General features: G+C 48.0%; 1 protein-coding gene and 1 pseudogene across 1 annotated transcript; both read right to left on the bottom strand.

Moving 5' to 3' along the window:
* Nucleotides 1-908: 908 nt before the first annotated feature.
* mntb (MAX network transcriptional repressor b) lies at nt 909-16,936 on the bottom strand. The gene is made up of 5 exons (XM_029701814.1): nt 16,504-16,936; nt 9,972-10,581; nt 9,469-9,622; nt 6,101-6,293; nt 909-1,797 (listed from the first exon to the last, which is right to left on the bottom strand). Exons 1-5 carry the CDS (start codon nt 16,574-16,576, stop codon nt 1,034-1,036), a joined length of 1,794 nt encoding a protein of 597 aa, XP_029557674.1. The 5' UTR covers nt 16,577-16,936; the 3' UTR covers nt 909-1,033.
* Nucleotides 16,937-17,437: 501 nt separating this feature from the next.
* LOC115153735 (coiled-coil domain-containing protein 43-like) lies at nt 17,438-18,232 on the bottom strand (annotated as a pseudogene).
* Between the last annotated feature and the right edge of the window lie 308 nt (nt 18,233-18,540).

The raw sequence follows: 18,540 nt of genomic DNA, 5'->3' as shown, positions 1-18,540 counted from the left end.
ACTCTCTCTCTCTCTCTGTCGCGCCCTCCACTCTCTCTCTCTCTGTCGCGCCCCTCCCACTCTCTCTCTCTCTGTCGCGCCCTCCCACTCTCTCTCTCTCTGTCGCGCCCTCCCACTCTCTCTCTCTCTCTGTCGCGCCCTCCCACTCTCTCTCTCTCTCTGTCGCGCCCTCCCACTCTCTCTCTCTCTCTCTCTGTCGCGCCCCTCCCACTCTCTCTCTCTCTCTCTGTCGCGCCCTCCCACTCTCTCTCTCTCTCTCTGTCGCGCCCTCCCACTCTCTCTCTCTCTCTGTCGCGCCCTCCCACTCTCTCTCTCTCTCTGTCGCGCCCTCCCACTCTCTCTCTCTCTCTCTCTGTCGCGCCCTCCCACTCTCTCTCTCTCTCTCTCTGTCGCGCCCTCCCACTCTCTCTCTCTCTCTCTGTCGCGCCCTCCCACCTCTCTCTCTCTCTGTCGCGCCCTCCCACTCTCTCTCTCTGTCGCGCCCTCCCACTCTCTCTCTCTCTGTCGCGCCCCCCTCCCACTCTCTCTCTCTCTCTGTCGCGCCCTCCCACCTCTCTCTCTCTCTGTCGCGCCCCTCCCACTCTCTCTCTCTCTCTGTCGCGCCCTCTCTCTCTCTCTGTCGCGCCCTCTCTCTCTCTCTGTCGCGCCCTCCCACTCTCTCTCTCTCTGTCGCGCCCCTCCCACCCTCTCTCTCTCTGTCGCGCCCTCCCACTCTCTCTCTCTCTGTCGCGCCCTCCCACTCTCTCTCTCTCTGTCGCGCCCTCCCACTCTCTCTCTCTGTCGCGCCCTCCCACTCCCTCTCTCTCTCTGTCGCGCCCTCCCACTCTCTCTCTCTCTGTCGCGCCCTCCTCCCACTTTCTCTCTCTCTCTGTCGCGCCCTCCCACTCTCTCTCTCTCTCTCTCTCTCTGTCGCGCCCTCCCACTCTCTCTGTCGCGCCCTCCCTCTCTGTCGCACCCTTGCACTCTGTCGCTCTCTCTCGTGCCCTACCTCCTGCCCGCGCCCTCTCCGTCGCGTCGCGCCCTGTCCTGTCTCTCAGGCCAGTTTGAGTGTGCTAACAGGGAAGGGTGGTACAGTCACCATGGTGACTGGGTTGAGGACGGTGGTTTGTCCCACCAGCTGTGGGTGGTGGTGGTGGTGGTGGTGGTGATGGTGGTGGGCCAGCATGGTTGTGGGCTTCCCCAGGGACGAGCCACCCTGGCCAGGCACTGCCGCCCCATTGACCTGGGGCACGTTAGCGGTAGCATGGCTAGCCTGGACGTGGGGAAGGTTGTGGTGGGTGAAGGTGTGGGTGATATGCCCCAACACCGTGGGCTGGGAGACCGTCAATCCCTGGGGGTACATGTGGGGGGGCAGGGGACCCCCCAGGTGGGCCACAGGGTGGACGGTGATGTGTCCGATGGGCTGGGCCGTGATTGTCTGGTGGGCGGCGGAGGCTGCTGTGATTGGCTGCGAGATGGAGGAGGCAGGACTGGGGGAGGGAGCGATGTGCGTAAGGTGTTTGTGATTAGCCGGGAGGACGTGATTGACAGCCTGGATGACGGAGGGGTGGGCGATGACTTTGGGTGAGACTTGGACGGTCGGATGGGGGTGAGGTGGGGGGGCGGGGGCGATGGCTTGGGGGTGAGGAGGGGGGGCCAAGAGGGAGGGGCTGGTCAGAACCCCAGAGGAAAGGGTCTTGTGTGTGATGGAGAGGTGAGGAGTGAGGAATGATTTGGCCTGTATAATGGGGAGGGAGAAGGGTGGTGGAGGAGGGGAGAGGTCTTCATCAATGTCCTGGTCAAAGTTGTCTTCCCCTTCTGAAAGAGAGAGAGGGAGAACGATTACTCATACAGCACATATCACTATAAGAACTGTCTTCCCCTTCTGAAAGAGAGAGAGGGAGAGCGATTCCTCATACAGCACATATCACTATAAGAACACATCACACATACTGACATGTATGTCTACACCAGGGTTTCTGTGGTGCTGGACAACATGACCGGGAAGATTTTAATTTACCGTCCATCTGACAAATTTACCGGACCCATATGCATTGGGTGCGTAACCCATTTGGGCTTCCACTCACGGTGCTCAGAGTGACAGAAATCACATAACGATTATGGTCATTCATTTTAGAAGAACATGCAACTCCTGTATTGAAGTAGCCAATAAAAAGAGCAGTTCCATATGTGATAGAGATGAAAATCTGTTCAACTTAGATTTGTTGCTAATATGACTAGGATAATGCCTTTGGCTTCTGGACAATGGAAGAAAGTTGATATGAAAACCAATAGAACAGGAGAGAAATGGCATATGAAGTCTTTCATAGGCGGCGAGTCAAAGAGGCTAGGAAGTAGACAAAATTATACATTTTTACTCCTGTCTATACATAAATAAAATAAATCACCAGAAAGCATGACTTAGCCACAAAGGAATCGAGGATCATTCGCTTTTTAAATTGTTTTCTATAGCTGTGGATTGTTTGAAATCACAAGCTTGTAGGCCTATGTGGGAATACAGCAACAGGCCTCGCTGATTGAGTTGTGGCTGTCAGTGAAAAGGATCTAAGATATGTGTGAAGATAATGTGCCTTGAGTATCATTTAAAATGTTGAGACAAGAACGGGAGAGGTGTGTGGCGTAGATATAGGCGAGTCTCTCTCCAGAATGGCTGGCTCAGCTGTCTCCTGACAATTCTTGCACATTCATTGTGCCAATTATTTGCCCTTATATCAATTCCCCATTCCATATGTCCCCAGCAGTAAACGTATGCAGGCCTAATAGGGAATTGATCAAAAAGAGAGAAAGGGGGCAGTGTGGCTGAGTAGAGAGATGAATGAACCAGATTTGCCTATAGGCTGCTATGAAGCAAGGTAAGACGTCCCTGGTCAGATTTGTCTATAGGCTGCTATGAAGCCAGGTAAGACGTTCCTGGTTAGATTTGCCTATAGGCTGCTCTGCTATGAAGCAAGGTTGGACGTCCCTGGTCAGATTTGCCTATAGGCTGCTCTGCTATGAAGCAGGGTAAGACGTCCCTGGTCAGATTTGCCTATAGGCTGCTCTGCTATGAAGCAAGGTAAGACGTCCCTGGTCAGATTTGCCTATAGGCTGCTCTGCTATGAAGCAAGGTAAGACGTCCCTGGTCAGATTTGCCTATAGGCTGCTACGAGGCAAGGTAAGGCGTCCCTGGTCAGATTTGCCTATAGGCTGCTCTGCTATGAAGCAAGGTAAGACGTCCCTGGTCAGATTTGCCTATAGGCTGCTATGAAGCAAGGTAAGACGTTCCTGGTCAGATTTGCCTATAGGCTGCTATGAAGCAAGGTAAGACGTCCCTGGTCAGATTTGCCTATAGGCTGCTCTGCTATGAAGCAAGGTAAGACGTCCCTGGTCAGATTTGCCTATAGGCTGCTCTGCTATGAAGCAAGGTAAGACGTCCCTGGTCAGATTTGCCTATAGGCTGCTCTGCTATGAAGCAAGGTAAGACGTCCCTGGTCAGATTTGCCTATAGGCTGCTCTGCTATGAAGCAAGGTAAGACGTTCCTGGTCAGATTTGCCTATAGGCTGCTATGCTATGAAGCAAGGTAAGACGTCCCTGGTCAGATTTGCCTATAGGCTGCTATGAAGCAGGGTAAGACGTCCCTGGTCAGATTTGCCTATAGGCTGCTCTGCTATGAAGCAAGGTAAGACATCCCTGGTCAGATTTGCCTATAGGCTGCTCTGCTATGAAGCAAGGTAAGACGTTCCTGGTCAGATTTGCCTATAGGCTGCTACGAGGCAAGGTAAGGCGTCCCTGGTCAGATTTGCCTATACGCTGCTCTGCTACGAAGCAAGGTAAGACGTCCCTGGTCAGATTTGCCTATAGGCTGCTATGAAGCAGGGTAAGACGTCCCTGGTCAGATTTGCCTATAGGCTGCTCTGCTATGAAGCAAGGTAAGACGTCCCTGGTCAGATTTGCCTATAGGCTGCTCTGCTATGAAGCAAGGTAAGACGTCCCTGGTCAGATTTGCCTATAGGCTGCTCTGCTATGAAGCAAGGTAAGACGTCCCTGGTCAGATTTGCCTATAGGCTGCTACGAGGCAAGGTAAGGCGTCCCTGGTCAGATTTGCCTATAGGCTGCTCTGCTATGAAGCAAGGTAAGACGTCCCTGGTCAGATTTGCCTATAGGCTGCTCTGCTACGAAGCAAGGTAAGACGTCCCTGGTCAGATTTGCCTATAGGCTGCTCTGCTATGAAGCAAGGTAAGACGTCCCTGGTCAGATTTGCCTATAGGCTGCTCTGCTATGAAGCAAGGTAAGACGTCCCTGGTCAGATTTGCCTATAGGCTGCTACGAGGCAAGGTAAGGCGTCCCTGGTCAGATTTGCCTATAGGCTGCTCTGCTATGAAGCAAGGTAAGACGTCCCTGGTCAGATTTGCCTATAGGCTGCTATGAAGCAAGGTAAGACGTTCCTGGTCAGATTTGCCTATAGGCTGCTATGAAGCAAGGTAAGACGTCCCTGGTCAGATTTGCCTATAGGCTGCTCTGCTATGAAGCAAGGTAAGACGTCCCTGGTCAGATTTGCCTATAGGCTGCTCTGCTATGAAGCAAGGTAAGACGTCCCTGGTCAGATTTGCCTATAGGCTGCTCTGCTATGAAGCAAGGTAAGACGTCCCTGGTCAGATTTGCCTATAGGCTGCTCTGCTATGAAGCAAGGTAAGACGTTCCTGGTCAGATTTGCCTATAGGCTGCTATGAAGCAAGGTAAGACGTTCCTGGTCAGATTTGCCTATAGGCTGCTCTGCTATGAAGCAAGGTAAGACGTCCCTGGTCAGATTTGCCTATAGGCTGCTATGAAGCAGGGTAAGACGTCCCTGGTCAGATTTGCCTATAGGCTGCTCTGCTATGAAGCAAGGTAAGACATCCCTGGTCAGATTTGCCTATAGGCTGCTCTGCTATGAAGCAAGGTAAGACGTTCCTGGTCAGATTTGCCTATAGGCTGCTACGAGGCAAGGTAAGGCGTCCCTGGTCAGATTTGCCTATAGGCTGCTATGAAGCAAGGTAAGACGTTCCTGGTAAGATTTGCCTATAGGCTGCTATGAACAAGGTAAGACGTTCCTGGTCAGATTTGCCTATAGGCTGCTATGAAGCAAGGTAGGACGTTCCTGGTCAGATTTGCCTATAGGCTGCTCTGCTATGAAGCAAGGTAAGACGTCCCTGGTCAGATTTGCCTATAGGCTGCTATGAAGCAAGGTAAGACGTTCCTGGTCAGATTTGCCTATAGGCTGCTAAGAAGCAAGGTAAGACGTCCCTGGTCAGATTTGCCTATAGGCTGCTCTGCTATGAAGCAAGGTAAGACGTCCCTGGTCAGATTTGCCTATAGGCTGCTATGAAGCAAGGTAAGACGTTCCTGGTCAGATTTGCCTATAGGCTGCTACGAAGCAAGGTAGGACATGCCTTTATAATATGAAGTAAAACAGTCAGGTTTCAAACTATTAAGTAGGCCTGTGTTTTCAGAAAGCATACTGCCTCCAGCTCACATTGTAAAGTGGCGGTGACGCACTGACAGCCTGTTGCCTGCACTTTAATGGTGAATGGGAGGCGCGCTTCAATTCGGCTACCAGTTGACAATAAAAATAGTAGGCCTAGCTTTTTAATTGTTCACCAAAACTTAACACAAGATTGCATTTCAAATTCTTGCGCAATGAACAGGCTTACAAAAGCACACGTTTAACTTCAGCCGCACCAGACGAGGAGCTGCAGGAGAAATATCCTGCTCAAAATAGACACGTATGCTGTGCACGTGTGATAGTTGTGTTGGATAAATAAGATAGGCTAACGAAAACACACACACACACAGCAAATTAACCTGTAGACCAGCGTTTCCCAAACTCGGTCCTGGGGACCCCAAGGTGTCCCTGTTTTGGGTTTTGCCCTAACACTACACAGCTGATTAAAATAATCAAAGCTTGATGATTAGCTGATTATTTGAATCAGCTGTGTAGTGCTAGGAGACCCTTTGGGGTCCCCAGGACCAGGTTTGGGAAATACTGCTATAGACTGATAAGCATGAAGGTCAAATGTGTTTCTAACGGAAACCCTGGTATACACACAGCAAGTGTGTGTGTGTCTGTCTGTGTGTGTGTACCTGAGGCAGTAGAAGTAGAAGCCTGGTCGTCCTCGGGTTGTACGGTCTGTCTGAGGACCTTGTCTATCTCCATAACGTCCATACACTGACTCAGCTCGTTCTTCAGCTCAGCCAGTCTCTGCTGCGTGGAGATCTTCTCTCTCGCTAGACGCTCCATCTCATGTTCATACTCCTTCTCCTTTCGCTTCAGAGTCTGGGGGACAGGGAGACACACACATCAGCATATGTAATACCAACACACTTGTTACAAATTACCATAAATTAAACTCATTCACAAAGTCTGAGAAAGGGACATTAACACGCTCCTTGCTCATAACACACGTGCAAACACACATATCACGTAAACCAATCACAGCTGCCCAAAACTGACCCAACCATGTGTGTGCACTGCAGACAACATGGAGAGAGAAGAATAGTCAACTTATGAGAGGGAGCGAGGGAAAGAAGTGATGGAGGGAGAGAGAGGTGTGCAGTAGTCATGCAGACAAATGGTTCTCTGTCCAAGTTAATGAGTGGTCTGAGGGGCTCCTAAACACAGGCACACGCAACTTACTACTGAGGGGGAGTGAGAGAGGAAGAGCGAGCACAGGGTGGAAAGAAAGAGTTTGAAAAGTTAGAGAACAGAAGATCACAAGATGGCGGCGATACTAGAGATGGGATAGAGGAGAAGACAGACAGAAAACAAACGAAAAAGGGAGAGAGAGGGACATCACATGATCCGACTACAGGGCACTGAGTTCAGTGAGCAAAGCGGTTTACTCTTAGCAGGCACGTGATGGAGTCCACACGCGAGGTCAGTTTCTCTCCCCACCCCTCCAAATACACTACATTCACTGCTAGCCAGGAACACTCCATTCCGGCTCAACATTCAAAGGGCTCCCATTTCTCTCTGCAGAGGTGTTACTGGAGCTTTGTAAGAGAGATCGGGATTAGCCTATACGCTTGTACCGTCTGTGTGGTTGGTTGTACCATTAATCATATTGATAATCCTATCATGAGACAAATCATTCATTTTTACATTGCATATTCATTCATCAATAACAGTGAAGAAATGAAACAAGTCATTTTGATAGCTATATGTATGATAGCAGTGCACTGAGAGAAGGCTGACTATTCATTGACCAACTGGCTCGGTGTCTGGATGCGAGTGTGTTTGTCGAACTGTGTGTATTGGTGGAATTGTGTGTGTTGGTGAACAGACCAGCTCAACACACACACACACACACACACACACCTTCCCGATGATGACACGCATGGTGGTACAGGAGAGGAAAACGCAGGTTGGTGTGTGTGTGTGTGTTCATTTGGTCTACTTGCGTCTCCAACACCACGGCAACAGCTGCCACAGATAGCCGTTTCCTCGGTAACAACATCCACAAGGGTTTCTGCGGTAGAGCAGGGGAGTGACAGTATATAACGAGGAATCTAATTGGAAGATATAAAGGTGTAATTTCATTTAAAGAGTCATGTAATTGGCTGTTTTCCAGCTTACTGCTCTAGCTGACATCTCCCCTCTTCCTTAATCTCCCCCTCTCCTTTCCTCCATCCCCCACTTCTATATACACTATAAGGCCAAAAGTATGTGGACTGGTCGTCGAACATATCATTCCAAAATCATGGACATTAATATGGAGTTGGTCCCCCCTTTGCTGCTATAACATCCTCCACTCTTCTGGGAAGGCTTTCCACTAGATGTTGGAACATTGGAATCAAGTCCCCGCAGCATTCAGCCACGAGCGTTACTGAGGTCGGGCATTGATGTTGGGCGTTTAGGCCTGACTCCCAGTCGGCGTTCCAATTCATCCCAAAGGTGTTCGATGGGGTTGAGGTCAGGGCTCTGTGCAGGCCAGTCAAGTTCTTCCACACCGATCTCAACAAACCCTTTCTGTATGGACCTCGCTTTGTGCACGGGGGCATTGTCATGCTGAAACAGGAAAGGGCCTTCCCCAAACTGTTGCCACAAAGTTGGAAGCACAGAATCGTCTAGAATGTCATTGTATGCTGTAGTGTTAAGATTTCCCTTCATTGGAATTAAGGGGCCTAGCCCGAACCATGAAAAACAGCCCCAGACCATTATTCCTCCTCCACCAAACTTTACAGTTGGCTCTATGCATTTGGGCAGGTAGTGTTCTCCTGGCATCCGTCAAACCCAGATTCGTCTGTGGGACGGCCAGATGGTGAAGCGTGATTCATCACTCCAGAGAACGTGTTTCCATTGCTCCAGAGTCCAATGTTAGTGAGCTTTACATCACTCCAGTCGACGCTTGGCATTGCGCATGGTGATCTTAGGCTTGTGTGTGTGGCTGAAATACCTGTCTGCAACGGGTGTGGCTGAAATAGACATCCACTAATAGGAAGCGGTGTCCACATACTTTTGGCCAGGAAGTGTATCTCCTACCCCCCTCTAAGGTTCCCTCATTCCTTTCCCTCATCTCTCTTTGCTCCCCCTCTCTCTCTCCATCACTAGGATGGAGATCTCCTGTCGATACCCTCCCAGAGATCATTGTTATCAGTGACCAGTGTGCTTCCAGAGATATCATCCTCAAAACAACCACAGCACCTGTTTTTGAAAAGCCTTCGTCATCATGATCCTCATCATCAATCAGCATAATATTTTTCATTTTGTCTGCCCTTGTTAAAAGGAGCAGGGTGCTAGTGTGAGTACAAAGCCTGCAGACTTAACACACAATTCCACAAACACATCCTTGCATAAATACACCTGCGAAAACACACACACACACACACACAGAGAGTAAAGAACTGGACCTCCTGCAGTGTTCTGACCACCTGCCGCCTGTCTCTATGGTTACCAAGTGTTCTAAAGGGCAGAAACCGAGAGAGGGGGGAGGAGAGAAAGAGAGAAAGGGGCAGAGAAAGGGATGTATAACTGGAAAGAGAAAGCATGAGAAGGAAAGAGGGATGACTGTGCGAAAAAGAGAAAGAAACCGAGGTAGACAGAAAGAGAGGGAGGTAGAGACAAAGAGCAGAGCAGCAGCAGAACAGAGTGCTCAGTGTCTCTCTCACTCTGCCGTGAGGGAGGGGCATAGCCAAGCTGGGCAGAGGGAGGGGGTAGAGGGAGGGAGGGTTGACGTCACTGAGCTCACGTTAGCCATGTGCTCTCAACTCACGTGGCCAAGGATCCAGGAAAAGAGAGGGAGGGAGGGAATGAGAGAAAAAGGAAATGGCAGCTTAATTAGAATACAGCTCTAATCGCTATATTTTCTGTGAATTTTGGCTATTAAAGAAAAAAACATTTATTTGAATTGGGAGCGAGGATGAGAAGAAGAAAAGCAAGATAAAAGGCAGAGGGAAAGAGAAAAGGGGACTGCACCACCCTAACATCACACACACACACACATGTAGCCGACCTGTATGTAACGCAGGGCGCTGCGTAGAACACTGAGGTTGGAGGTTTTCTTCTCATCTACGTTTGGAACGTTCTTCTTCAGCGTATCAAAACAATCCTTCAAGTGAGCTCTTCTGTTCTTCTCCAGCTTGTTGTGCACCTCTCTGGTTCCAGCTCTGCAAAACACAACATCTGAATAAAAACTGACTTCCACACCAATTGTTGGTGTTTGACTACACTGTGCGTGTTCGATTACATGCCATCATGTTTGTGTTCGATGACATGCCATCATGTTTGCGTTCGATTACATGCCATCATGTTTGACTACACTGTGCGTGTTCGATTACATTCCAATTTGTTCAACTACACTCGTGGTGTTCCACTGTTGACTGGCTGATCTACAAATCACCTTGCATCCTAAATAACTACTAATTTATTATTTGTAGATCATTCAGTTTCCTTAGTCGGTGATCAGTGAAAATCCATGCAAAATGTATACCCTCAAAAACGAGGACTCTCTCTCACCCTCCTGGTCGTCTCTTCCCGTCCAACCCTCTCAGGTCATCCATGATGGTTCCGTTTGGGCGTGGCTGTGTGGGAATGGCTTGCTGCGGAAGTAGTGCATGTTGGGAAGCGGCTTTGGTGATGATGGAGGTCGGGTACGGAATCTGAATTGGAGGTTGGGATTGGCTAGGGCTTCCGCCTGTCTGTGGCGTCATCGAGTTAGGCTCCGCCTTCACCTGGACTGCCAGCTGGCGCTGGATTGGCTGCTGCTGAGTAGGGGAGGAGCCTCCCTTCATCACCTGGGAGCCTTCGAGGTGGAGCGAGGTTGCCGCGGCAGCGATCGTCGTGATGACGGGAAGGGGCGGTTCAGAGGGCGTAGCTGTGACAACGGGTACCATGGGGATGACAGCGATGGAGATGGGGGGAGGAGGGAGGGAGAGGGGAAGAGGGTGAGAGGAGGGAGGGAGGTGCTGGTGCTGACAATCTTGTGATGACTCAGGCCAATGCTGTGATGACCCCCAGGTGACATGGTTGAATCTGATTGGCTGGTCCACACAGGTCACAACCTCTGCTCGTCTGGACTCTGCCTCCCGGCTGTGAAGCTCCGCCTTCTCTCTGCAGCGCTCCTCCTCTTTGGGCGAGGAGAAGAATAACATATAAGAGGAAAGAGATGATGGTTAGAAATGTAGGGACTTGAAGGCTTCATCTCGTATAGCAGTACGAAAATGTAGTAGAATTCATATTTCACAGACAAAACTGTCTTAGGTGAAGTGGTGAACACACACCCACTCCTCCCCCCCACACACACACACACAATGATGTCATCCTAGAGGCAGACCGACCGATGGGACGTGGGGACAGGGTCTCTCGCTGAAAGCCCTTGGTCCAGGCCTGTGATAGGCTGGTGGGTTGAATGGGGCGTTGGCCTGGGGTGGTTGTAATGGGTCTACTCAGCGGTGTCATTGGAGCCGGCAACATACGGCAATGCACACCAAACACGGTGTAGCTGACACGCATATGCACACGTACACACACAGGTCAACACATATGCACATCAATAAACACAGCACACAGCAGACACACAGGCAAGCAAAATCACACACACACACACACTAAACAAAAGGGGTTTGTCTTAAATGAGCATGCTCAATGAAACGGCAGTTACCATAGATCCGTAGCAAAATTAGATGCACACGACACAAGGGATCCCACAGACATTAACTAAAAAGGTGACACACGTCAGAGACCATATTGATGACACACCAAATGGGTTTGATGAATCGCGGGAAAAGGCTTTTGTAGGCTACAGTCCAAGCTATGTCTTCCAATGGTGTGACTGCTGTCATCATCCAAGGATTATCCAGTACATCCAACTGGAGGTAAGGACGACAGCAGGGGTGTGGCCTACGGGCGATATGGATATGACTTATTATTGATATATCTACATAGCACAATGATGTGAATCACACTGCTGCTCTCATTTAACCAATTGCACTTTACGGATTGTAGTTTTTATTTAACCTTAATTTAACTAGGCAAGTCAGTTAAGAACAAATTCTTATTTACAATGACGGCCTATTTGCGTGTGAAAATGAATGCAATATGCTACATTTGTTATAGGCCTATTGTTTACGGTTTTTGTTGGTGACACTTTGATATCTTGATCATTTGCACCTGTTTAAGTCTATCAAAAGTGTGCGAGTTTGAGCATGTGTCCGTTAGGCCTATGGATATTTTTTTTTGATTGAGCAATAAAAGCCCCAGTCATGGTCGTTAAATGAAACTCATTTTTGCCAGTATGTAAAGCACAATACCACGGAGGAGATTAGAAGGGTGGATCACCCTCAAACGTTTATTCCACAGACTGGATACTCACTATGGAGCTGTTGCAAGAGCGCATTTTTCACTTGTTGTCCACTGGTTGCAAAAACAATGATTGAAAGGCAGCTTAAACTTCTTAAATTCAACCATTATTGGGTTAAAATACAGACATAGGTCTACATTTGTGAACAGCCTTCCACAACAACGGGCTTCTGAATGGCGCAGCAGTCTAAGGCACTGCATCTCAGTGCAAGAGGCGTCACAAAGGTCCGTGGTTCAAATCCAGGCTGAATCACATCCGGCCGTGATTGGGTGTCCCATAGGGCGTTGCACAATTGGCCCAGGTTTTGCCAGGGTAGGCCTTCATCGTAAATAAGGATTTTTTTCTTAACTAACTTGCCTAGTTAAATAAAGGTTAAAAAAATGTTTTGGGTAGTGCACAAAGCATGCCATTCCATGAGAGCAGTATTTATTTTCCAACTCGAAGCAATGAGCCCAATCAGTTCTTCATGACAACACAATCATAAACAACAGAGTAGGCTAATAAGTCGTTAGTTTTTGGGTCATGCTCAGGTAAAACAATTTGGATAATCTATATATTTCTAAGTCCTATTCTTGAAGATCAAGTGGTATTAAATGAATTGGAATGACTGGAAATCTGACAGCCTTTGGTTTTTAATGTAAAGATATAGCCTAATCAAATGAATATCTCTATTGAAGTAGAAAGCAATGGGTTAGAAGAAGCCTACATAACCCATACATTTATAAATGCAGCATCCATTTATGGCCAGCTATGTAAACTCTTAGATTGATTTATCCTAATTATATATATATATATATATATATATGTGTATATATATGTGTATGTATGCATGTTGTTTTTATGGGGGATATATGGAAATTGTATGTCATTCAATTGGTAATATTCATTTTGGTCTAAAAAGTAACTGAAAGTAATTATATTACACTAATCCAAAATTGTTACTGATTACAATTTTGGACAGGTAACTAGTAACTAATGGATTACATTTAGAAAGTAACGGATTAGTAAATGAGAAAACAAGAGAGAGGTAGGTTGGGAGGGAGGGAGGGAGAGAGAGATGGACCTCTGCATTGCAATGGGGAGGGGGGGATAAGCACACTTTCCAGACTCCCTGACCTTTCTCTTCCGCTCTGAAAAGGTTCTCACACATACATACACTATATATACAAAAGTATGTGGACGCCTTTTCAAATGACTGGATTTGGCTATTTCAGCCACACCCGTTGCTGACAGGTGTATAAAATCGAGCACACAGCCATGCAATCTTCATAGACAAACATTGGCAGTAGAATGGCCTTACTGAAGAGCTCAGTGGCTTTCAACATGGCACTGTCATAGGATGCCACCTTTCCAACAAGTCAGTTTGTCAAATTTCTACCCTGCTAGAGCTGGCCCGGTCAACTGTAAGTGCTGTTATTGTGAAGTGGAAATGTCTAGGAGCAAAAACGTCTCAGCCGCGAAGTGGTAGGCCACACAAGCTTACAGAACGGGACCGCAGAGTACTGAAGCGCATAGTGCGTACAAATCGTCTGTCCTCGGTTGCAACACTCACTACCGAGTTCCAAACTGCCTCTGGAAGTAACGTCAAAACAAGAACTGTTCGTCGGGAACTTCATGAAATGGGTTTCCATGGCCCGAGCAGCCTCATACAAGCCTAAGATCACCATGCGCAATGTCAAGCATTGGCTGGAGTGGTATAAAGCTCTCCGCCATTGGACTCTGCGCTTTCACTGCTCTAATGTCAAGCATTGGCTGGAGTGGTGTAAAGCTCTCCGCCATTGGACTCTAGAGCAGTGAAAACGCGTTCTCTGGAGTGATAAATCACACTTCACCATCTGGCAGTCCAATGGACGAATCTGGGTTTGGCGGATGCCAGGAGAACACTACCTGCCCCAATGCATAGTGCCAACTGTAAAGTTTGGTGGAGGAGGAATAATGGTTTTTGTTGTTCTTTTATTTCCTTTTTGAATTGTACCCCATTTTTCTCCCCAATTTGTAGTTATGATTTTGTCTCATCGCTGCAACTCCCCAACTGGCTCGGGAGAGGCGAAGGTCAAGTCATGCGTCCTCCGAAACATGACCGCCATGCCGCGCTGCATCTTAACACACTGCTCGCTTAACCGGACGCCAGCCGCACCAATGTGTCGGAGGAAACACTGTTCAACTGACGACCGAAGTCAGCTGGCAGGCACCCGGCCCGTCATCGCTAGAGTGCGATGAGCAAGGAGATCCCCCCCCAGCCAAACCCTCCCCTAACCCGGATGACGCTGGGCCAATTGTGAGCCGCCCTATAGGGCTCCCGGTCACGGCCGGCTGTGAGACAGCCTGGGATCGAACCTCTGGGGCTGTCTTTCATGGTTCGGGCTAAGCCCCTTAATTCCAGTGAAGGGAAATCTTAACGCTACAGCATACAATGACATTCTAGACAATTCTGTGCTTCCAACTTGTTGGCAACAGTTTGTGGAAGGCCCTTTCCTGTTTCAGGATCACAATGCCCCTGTACACAAAGTGAGGTCCATTCAGAAATTTTTTGTTGAGATTGGTGTGGAAGAACTTGACTGGCCTGCACAGAGCCCTGACCTCAACCCCATAAGACACCTTTGGGATGAATTGAAACGCTGACTGCGAGACAGGCTTAAGCGCCCGACCTCACTGATGCTCTGGTGGCTGAATGGAAGCAAGTCCCCACAGCAATGTTCCAATATCTAGTGGAACGCCTTCCCAGAAGAGTGGAGGATGTTGTAGCAGCAAAGGGGGGACCAAATCCATATTAATGTCCGTGATTTTGGAACGAGATGTTGGATGAGCAGGTGCCCACATACTTTTGGTCATGTAGTGTACATACATGCAACACACTCACACACTGTTTCTGTTCAGCCCTGCTCCAGATTTCAAAACATGCAAACATCAATTACATAACTCTTTCATTGAGAGAGGGAGAAAGGTGTCCATATACTTTTGATTTGAAAAAATGGGAGGAGATAGAGGAGGGGGAGAAAAGAGAGAAGGTGGGGTTGCCCTACTTTCCCCCCACTGTGACCTGTGCGCCAGTCATTCTGGCATGCACGTGGTGGTCGGGGGCAGGCCCTCTTAGGCACACGGTATGTATGTGCCACTAGGGGCGTGTGGATGAACTGACACGTCACCAGATGAGTGAAACAAAAAGCCCTCTTGCCAATATGTGACGATTAAATCACCAACCGTCGATGAAATATCCTGTGAATAACTGTGATTCAGTTCACAACCCCGTCAAACGGACACCCATGCCGTGTTTAACGTTTCACACACACAGCTCTGTCATAGGGAGGGAGTTACTTTAGTAGACAGGGAGTAGGGTTGTGTGTGTGTCCCGCCCCGGAGTGTCATAAGATAGCTGAGCAATGTCAGAGCATTATGTAAAAGAGAGAGCCTGCTTGGTCGTTCTGCTGCCTGCCACCGCCCTATGCAACCTGGTATCAGATCATTTTGTATTATTCTGTACGTAAGTCCGAGACACTCCATTTAGTATGATATGTTATGTTTCGTATGGTATGTACTAATTTGTGGATGTCCAGCACCCATTTCGTATGATATGTTACAAATTACAATTCATATTATATGTTATGAATTTGCTACACGTATGATATGTTACAAATTCTAGTTAGGTGGTTAACGTTAGCTAGCTTGCTAACATTAGCTAGGCTAGGGGTTTGGGTTAAGTTTACAAGTTAACAAACATGCTAAGTAGTTGCAAAGTAGCTAAAATGTAGTAAGTAGTTGAAAGTTGCTAATTAGCTAAAATGATAAAGTTGTCGGTGATAAAATTTGAACACACAACCTTTGGGTTGCTAGACTTCGCATTATACACCCACCCGTGTCCACCTCAACCAACCACCCTTCTTTCGTTTTTGCCTTAAGTAACCATCTGTCTTATGTAACCATACCAAACATAACATATCATATTAAATAGTGTCTCGGATTTATATAAAGAATAATACGAAATGCTCTGAGACCAGATTGCAACATCGACCATCAGTAGCCTTGCCAAAATTCTACTATTGCAAAACAAGCTTAAAATATCACCCTACTAGACCTATCTTTTACGCCCAAAACATGTTTAGAATTTCCAAGAGTATAAAAGACTGAAGGCTGTAATGACGACATGGTACATGTAATGTACTGTTGTAACATAGTAACACGCGTGTGTGTGATCCACAGTTGCAACATTGTAGCAAGCAACAACACATGCTTTGAAGCCAACCCGAAACAAATACAGAAGCGTTCTGGAGTGCAGAACGCGCGGCAATGTCAGTAGATACAGCGTAACTAGCCACACACAGACAGAGTGCGCATATTAGTAGCAGCAAAGCTATATATAGCTGGGATTTAACCCGGAAACCGAGGTAGAAAAATACCTCCTGCTCCCGTATTGATAAATGAAAATAAATGCATTAGTCAAACTACAGAGGGTCAGTCAGGCTATGTTCATGAATTACCGGTAAAGGGTCCATGAACAGGCTACTGAGTGAAAACGATGTTTCCCAGCAGGACCTAGGGTGATCGGTGGGAATGCATGACCGTTCGGGGTTAAAGTAGGTGTGGACCACCCAATAAACCGACCAAGCCAAATCCTGCTATTCCAAAGGCTTACCTAGACTGTGAGCTCCCGCAGGCCCCCCGCCGCTTCCCACCTGAGTACCCCCTTCTTACCATGTGTGATCTGTTGTTGCTGGGCTTGCCATTCCAGATATCTGGCCGCTTCCAGAAGAGTATCGATGCTCATCGTGCGCCCCTCACCGTAGGCTACCCGATCGCCCAGGACAGAAGAAAAAAAGGCACAGCCGAGATCCGCCGGGGAGCACTGTCTGGAACGCAACAGACGCGAACGCGCACTTTGTTTATTCCTTTCTTCCTCTCACCGGAAAGAAAATGAGTACAAATATATTCCTTGGATAAATGCTTTCTCACACGTAAAAGAGGGATTGCAACAAGATGGCGATGCGATCACGGGAATACATAACAAGGCGAATGCAGTCAGGGCCCGCCCTCCACGTTTCTACCCCTCCCTGTTACAACAGCCTGGGGTAAAAGACGGCAGGGTGAGCGCTACTGTCTGTAGAGGACATCAGACCCAAACAGAGGGGTTATCCAGCCTGTGGCGTGCTGCCTGCACACACTACCGGCCAGACACCGTCGCTCCAAAAGTCCAAAGTTTATTGCGTCTATGAATATGAAAGCGTTTGGGTCGCTTTTTGACGTTAAACTGCGTGGCATCAACGCCTGGCGGGACTCTGAAGTCCCTGAGAGATTCCGTCCGTGTGATCCACTCGGGACCGCTCTCCAGGGTTTAGACCCTCCCCTGGCCCGCAGCGCATTAAAACATGTCGATGCGAGTTGGCCAATGAGCGCACAGAACAACAAGGCATGGTGCCTGTCCACATGGGCACCCGCTCCGCCCGAGCGCGGCTCATTTACATGCGCTCTCTCCGGTCCAGACCTGTCAGTCACACAGAGGGGGGCGGGGCATCCACTGGACAACATATGTTATTTTTTTTAAGATGTCATGTTATATTTGTAATAGTGCTAATCTGCTTTTAATGTCTATGGTGCAAATCTGGGATAGGCAAAAATAGACGTGTTTTTGTTCTTGAACAAAACATTTCATGTGACAGTGTCCCAAAGTGTCATTAGTTTTTCTTATCTTTTGTGTTTCCCTTTTTGTGTGCGTTTCTTTTCGTTGTCCTTCCTGTCCTGCTTGGCTAGTTTATCCTTTTCATGCGGTATCTTGTCTGTTTCTTTCTTTTTATGTAAGTCTTAGCCTGGTCCCTCTGCTGCTTCATCCTGTTCAGAACCTCCTCCATGTTGGAGTTGTTAAACAGGGATTTATCACCACTGGGGGGAAGCAGCTATTGGCATATTGAGCCAGGATTGCTTCTTTAGCTTATTCCCTCTTGCCGGACTCCTCAGATACTTTCTTTTGGTTCACCACAATCTGCGCCTGCAAATCTATCAGACTGGCAATGGTCAGTACGTCAATATCATATTTGTTCTTGGTTGCAGACTGAGCACAGCTCTCTACCCACTGCCTGATGATCTCTTTGCAGACACCTTCAAGTTTCTCACCCTCCAAAAAAACACAGATAGTATTCCAAGCAGTGTGTCGTCCTTCTCTTCGCGACTCTCCTCCTAACCTAACATAGCAGGTGTAAAAGAAAACGCTTGAGTGGAGTTCCCACATGCGGTTTTCAGCAGAAAAAGAAGCTAGGTTGAATTAGCTGTATCCCTGAAAACCAGATACATCCGCTTGTTAGCAACTCCGCTAAGACCACTCTCCTACTTTTAAAATATAAGCTCCATACACCTGGTCAACTTCTAAGGAGTCTAGTCGTTCATTCAGCCACTTCTCAAACTCCTCGGCATCTGCTATGGACGCTGCCATCTTGGCCGTTCCACATCCACACCCTACCTGACCACTATGACCAACAGCAGAAAACAGCACTAATGGATCTCACTGCCCATTGATTTACTTTGTAAAAAATCGGATGGTCATTGTCTTGATGTTAAGGCATTTTTGTAGTTGTTGCCACTTGCAATACTACCTAAATGGCCAGCCATTCTCTCTCTGTCTCTCTCTCTACCATTTACTTTCTATTTCTCTCTCCCTTTCTCTTTTAAGTTATGTCGCTCCAGCTACTCTCTTTCACTCCTTCTTCTACTTCTCTCACCTCCCACACACTCACCCCTAAT

Source organism: Salmo trutta, chromosome 19 (genome assembly GCF_901001165.1).
Source record: "Salmo trutta chromosome 19, fSalTru1.1, whole genome shotgun sequence".
Taxonomy (NCBI): Eukaryota; Metazoa; Chordata; class Actinopteri; order Salmoniformes; family Salmonidae; genus Salmo; species Salmo trutta.
This window is presented reverse-complemented; position numbering and strand designations above follow the sequence as displayed.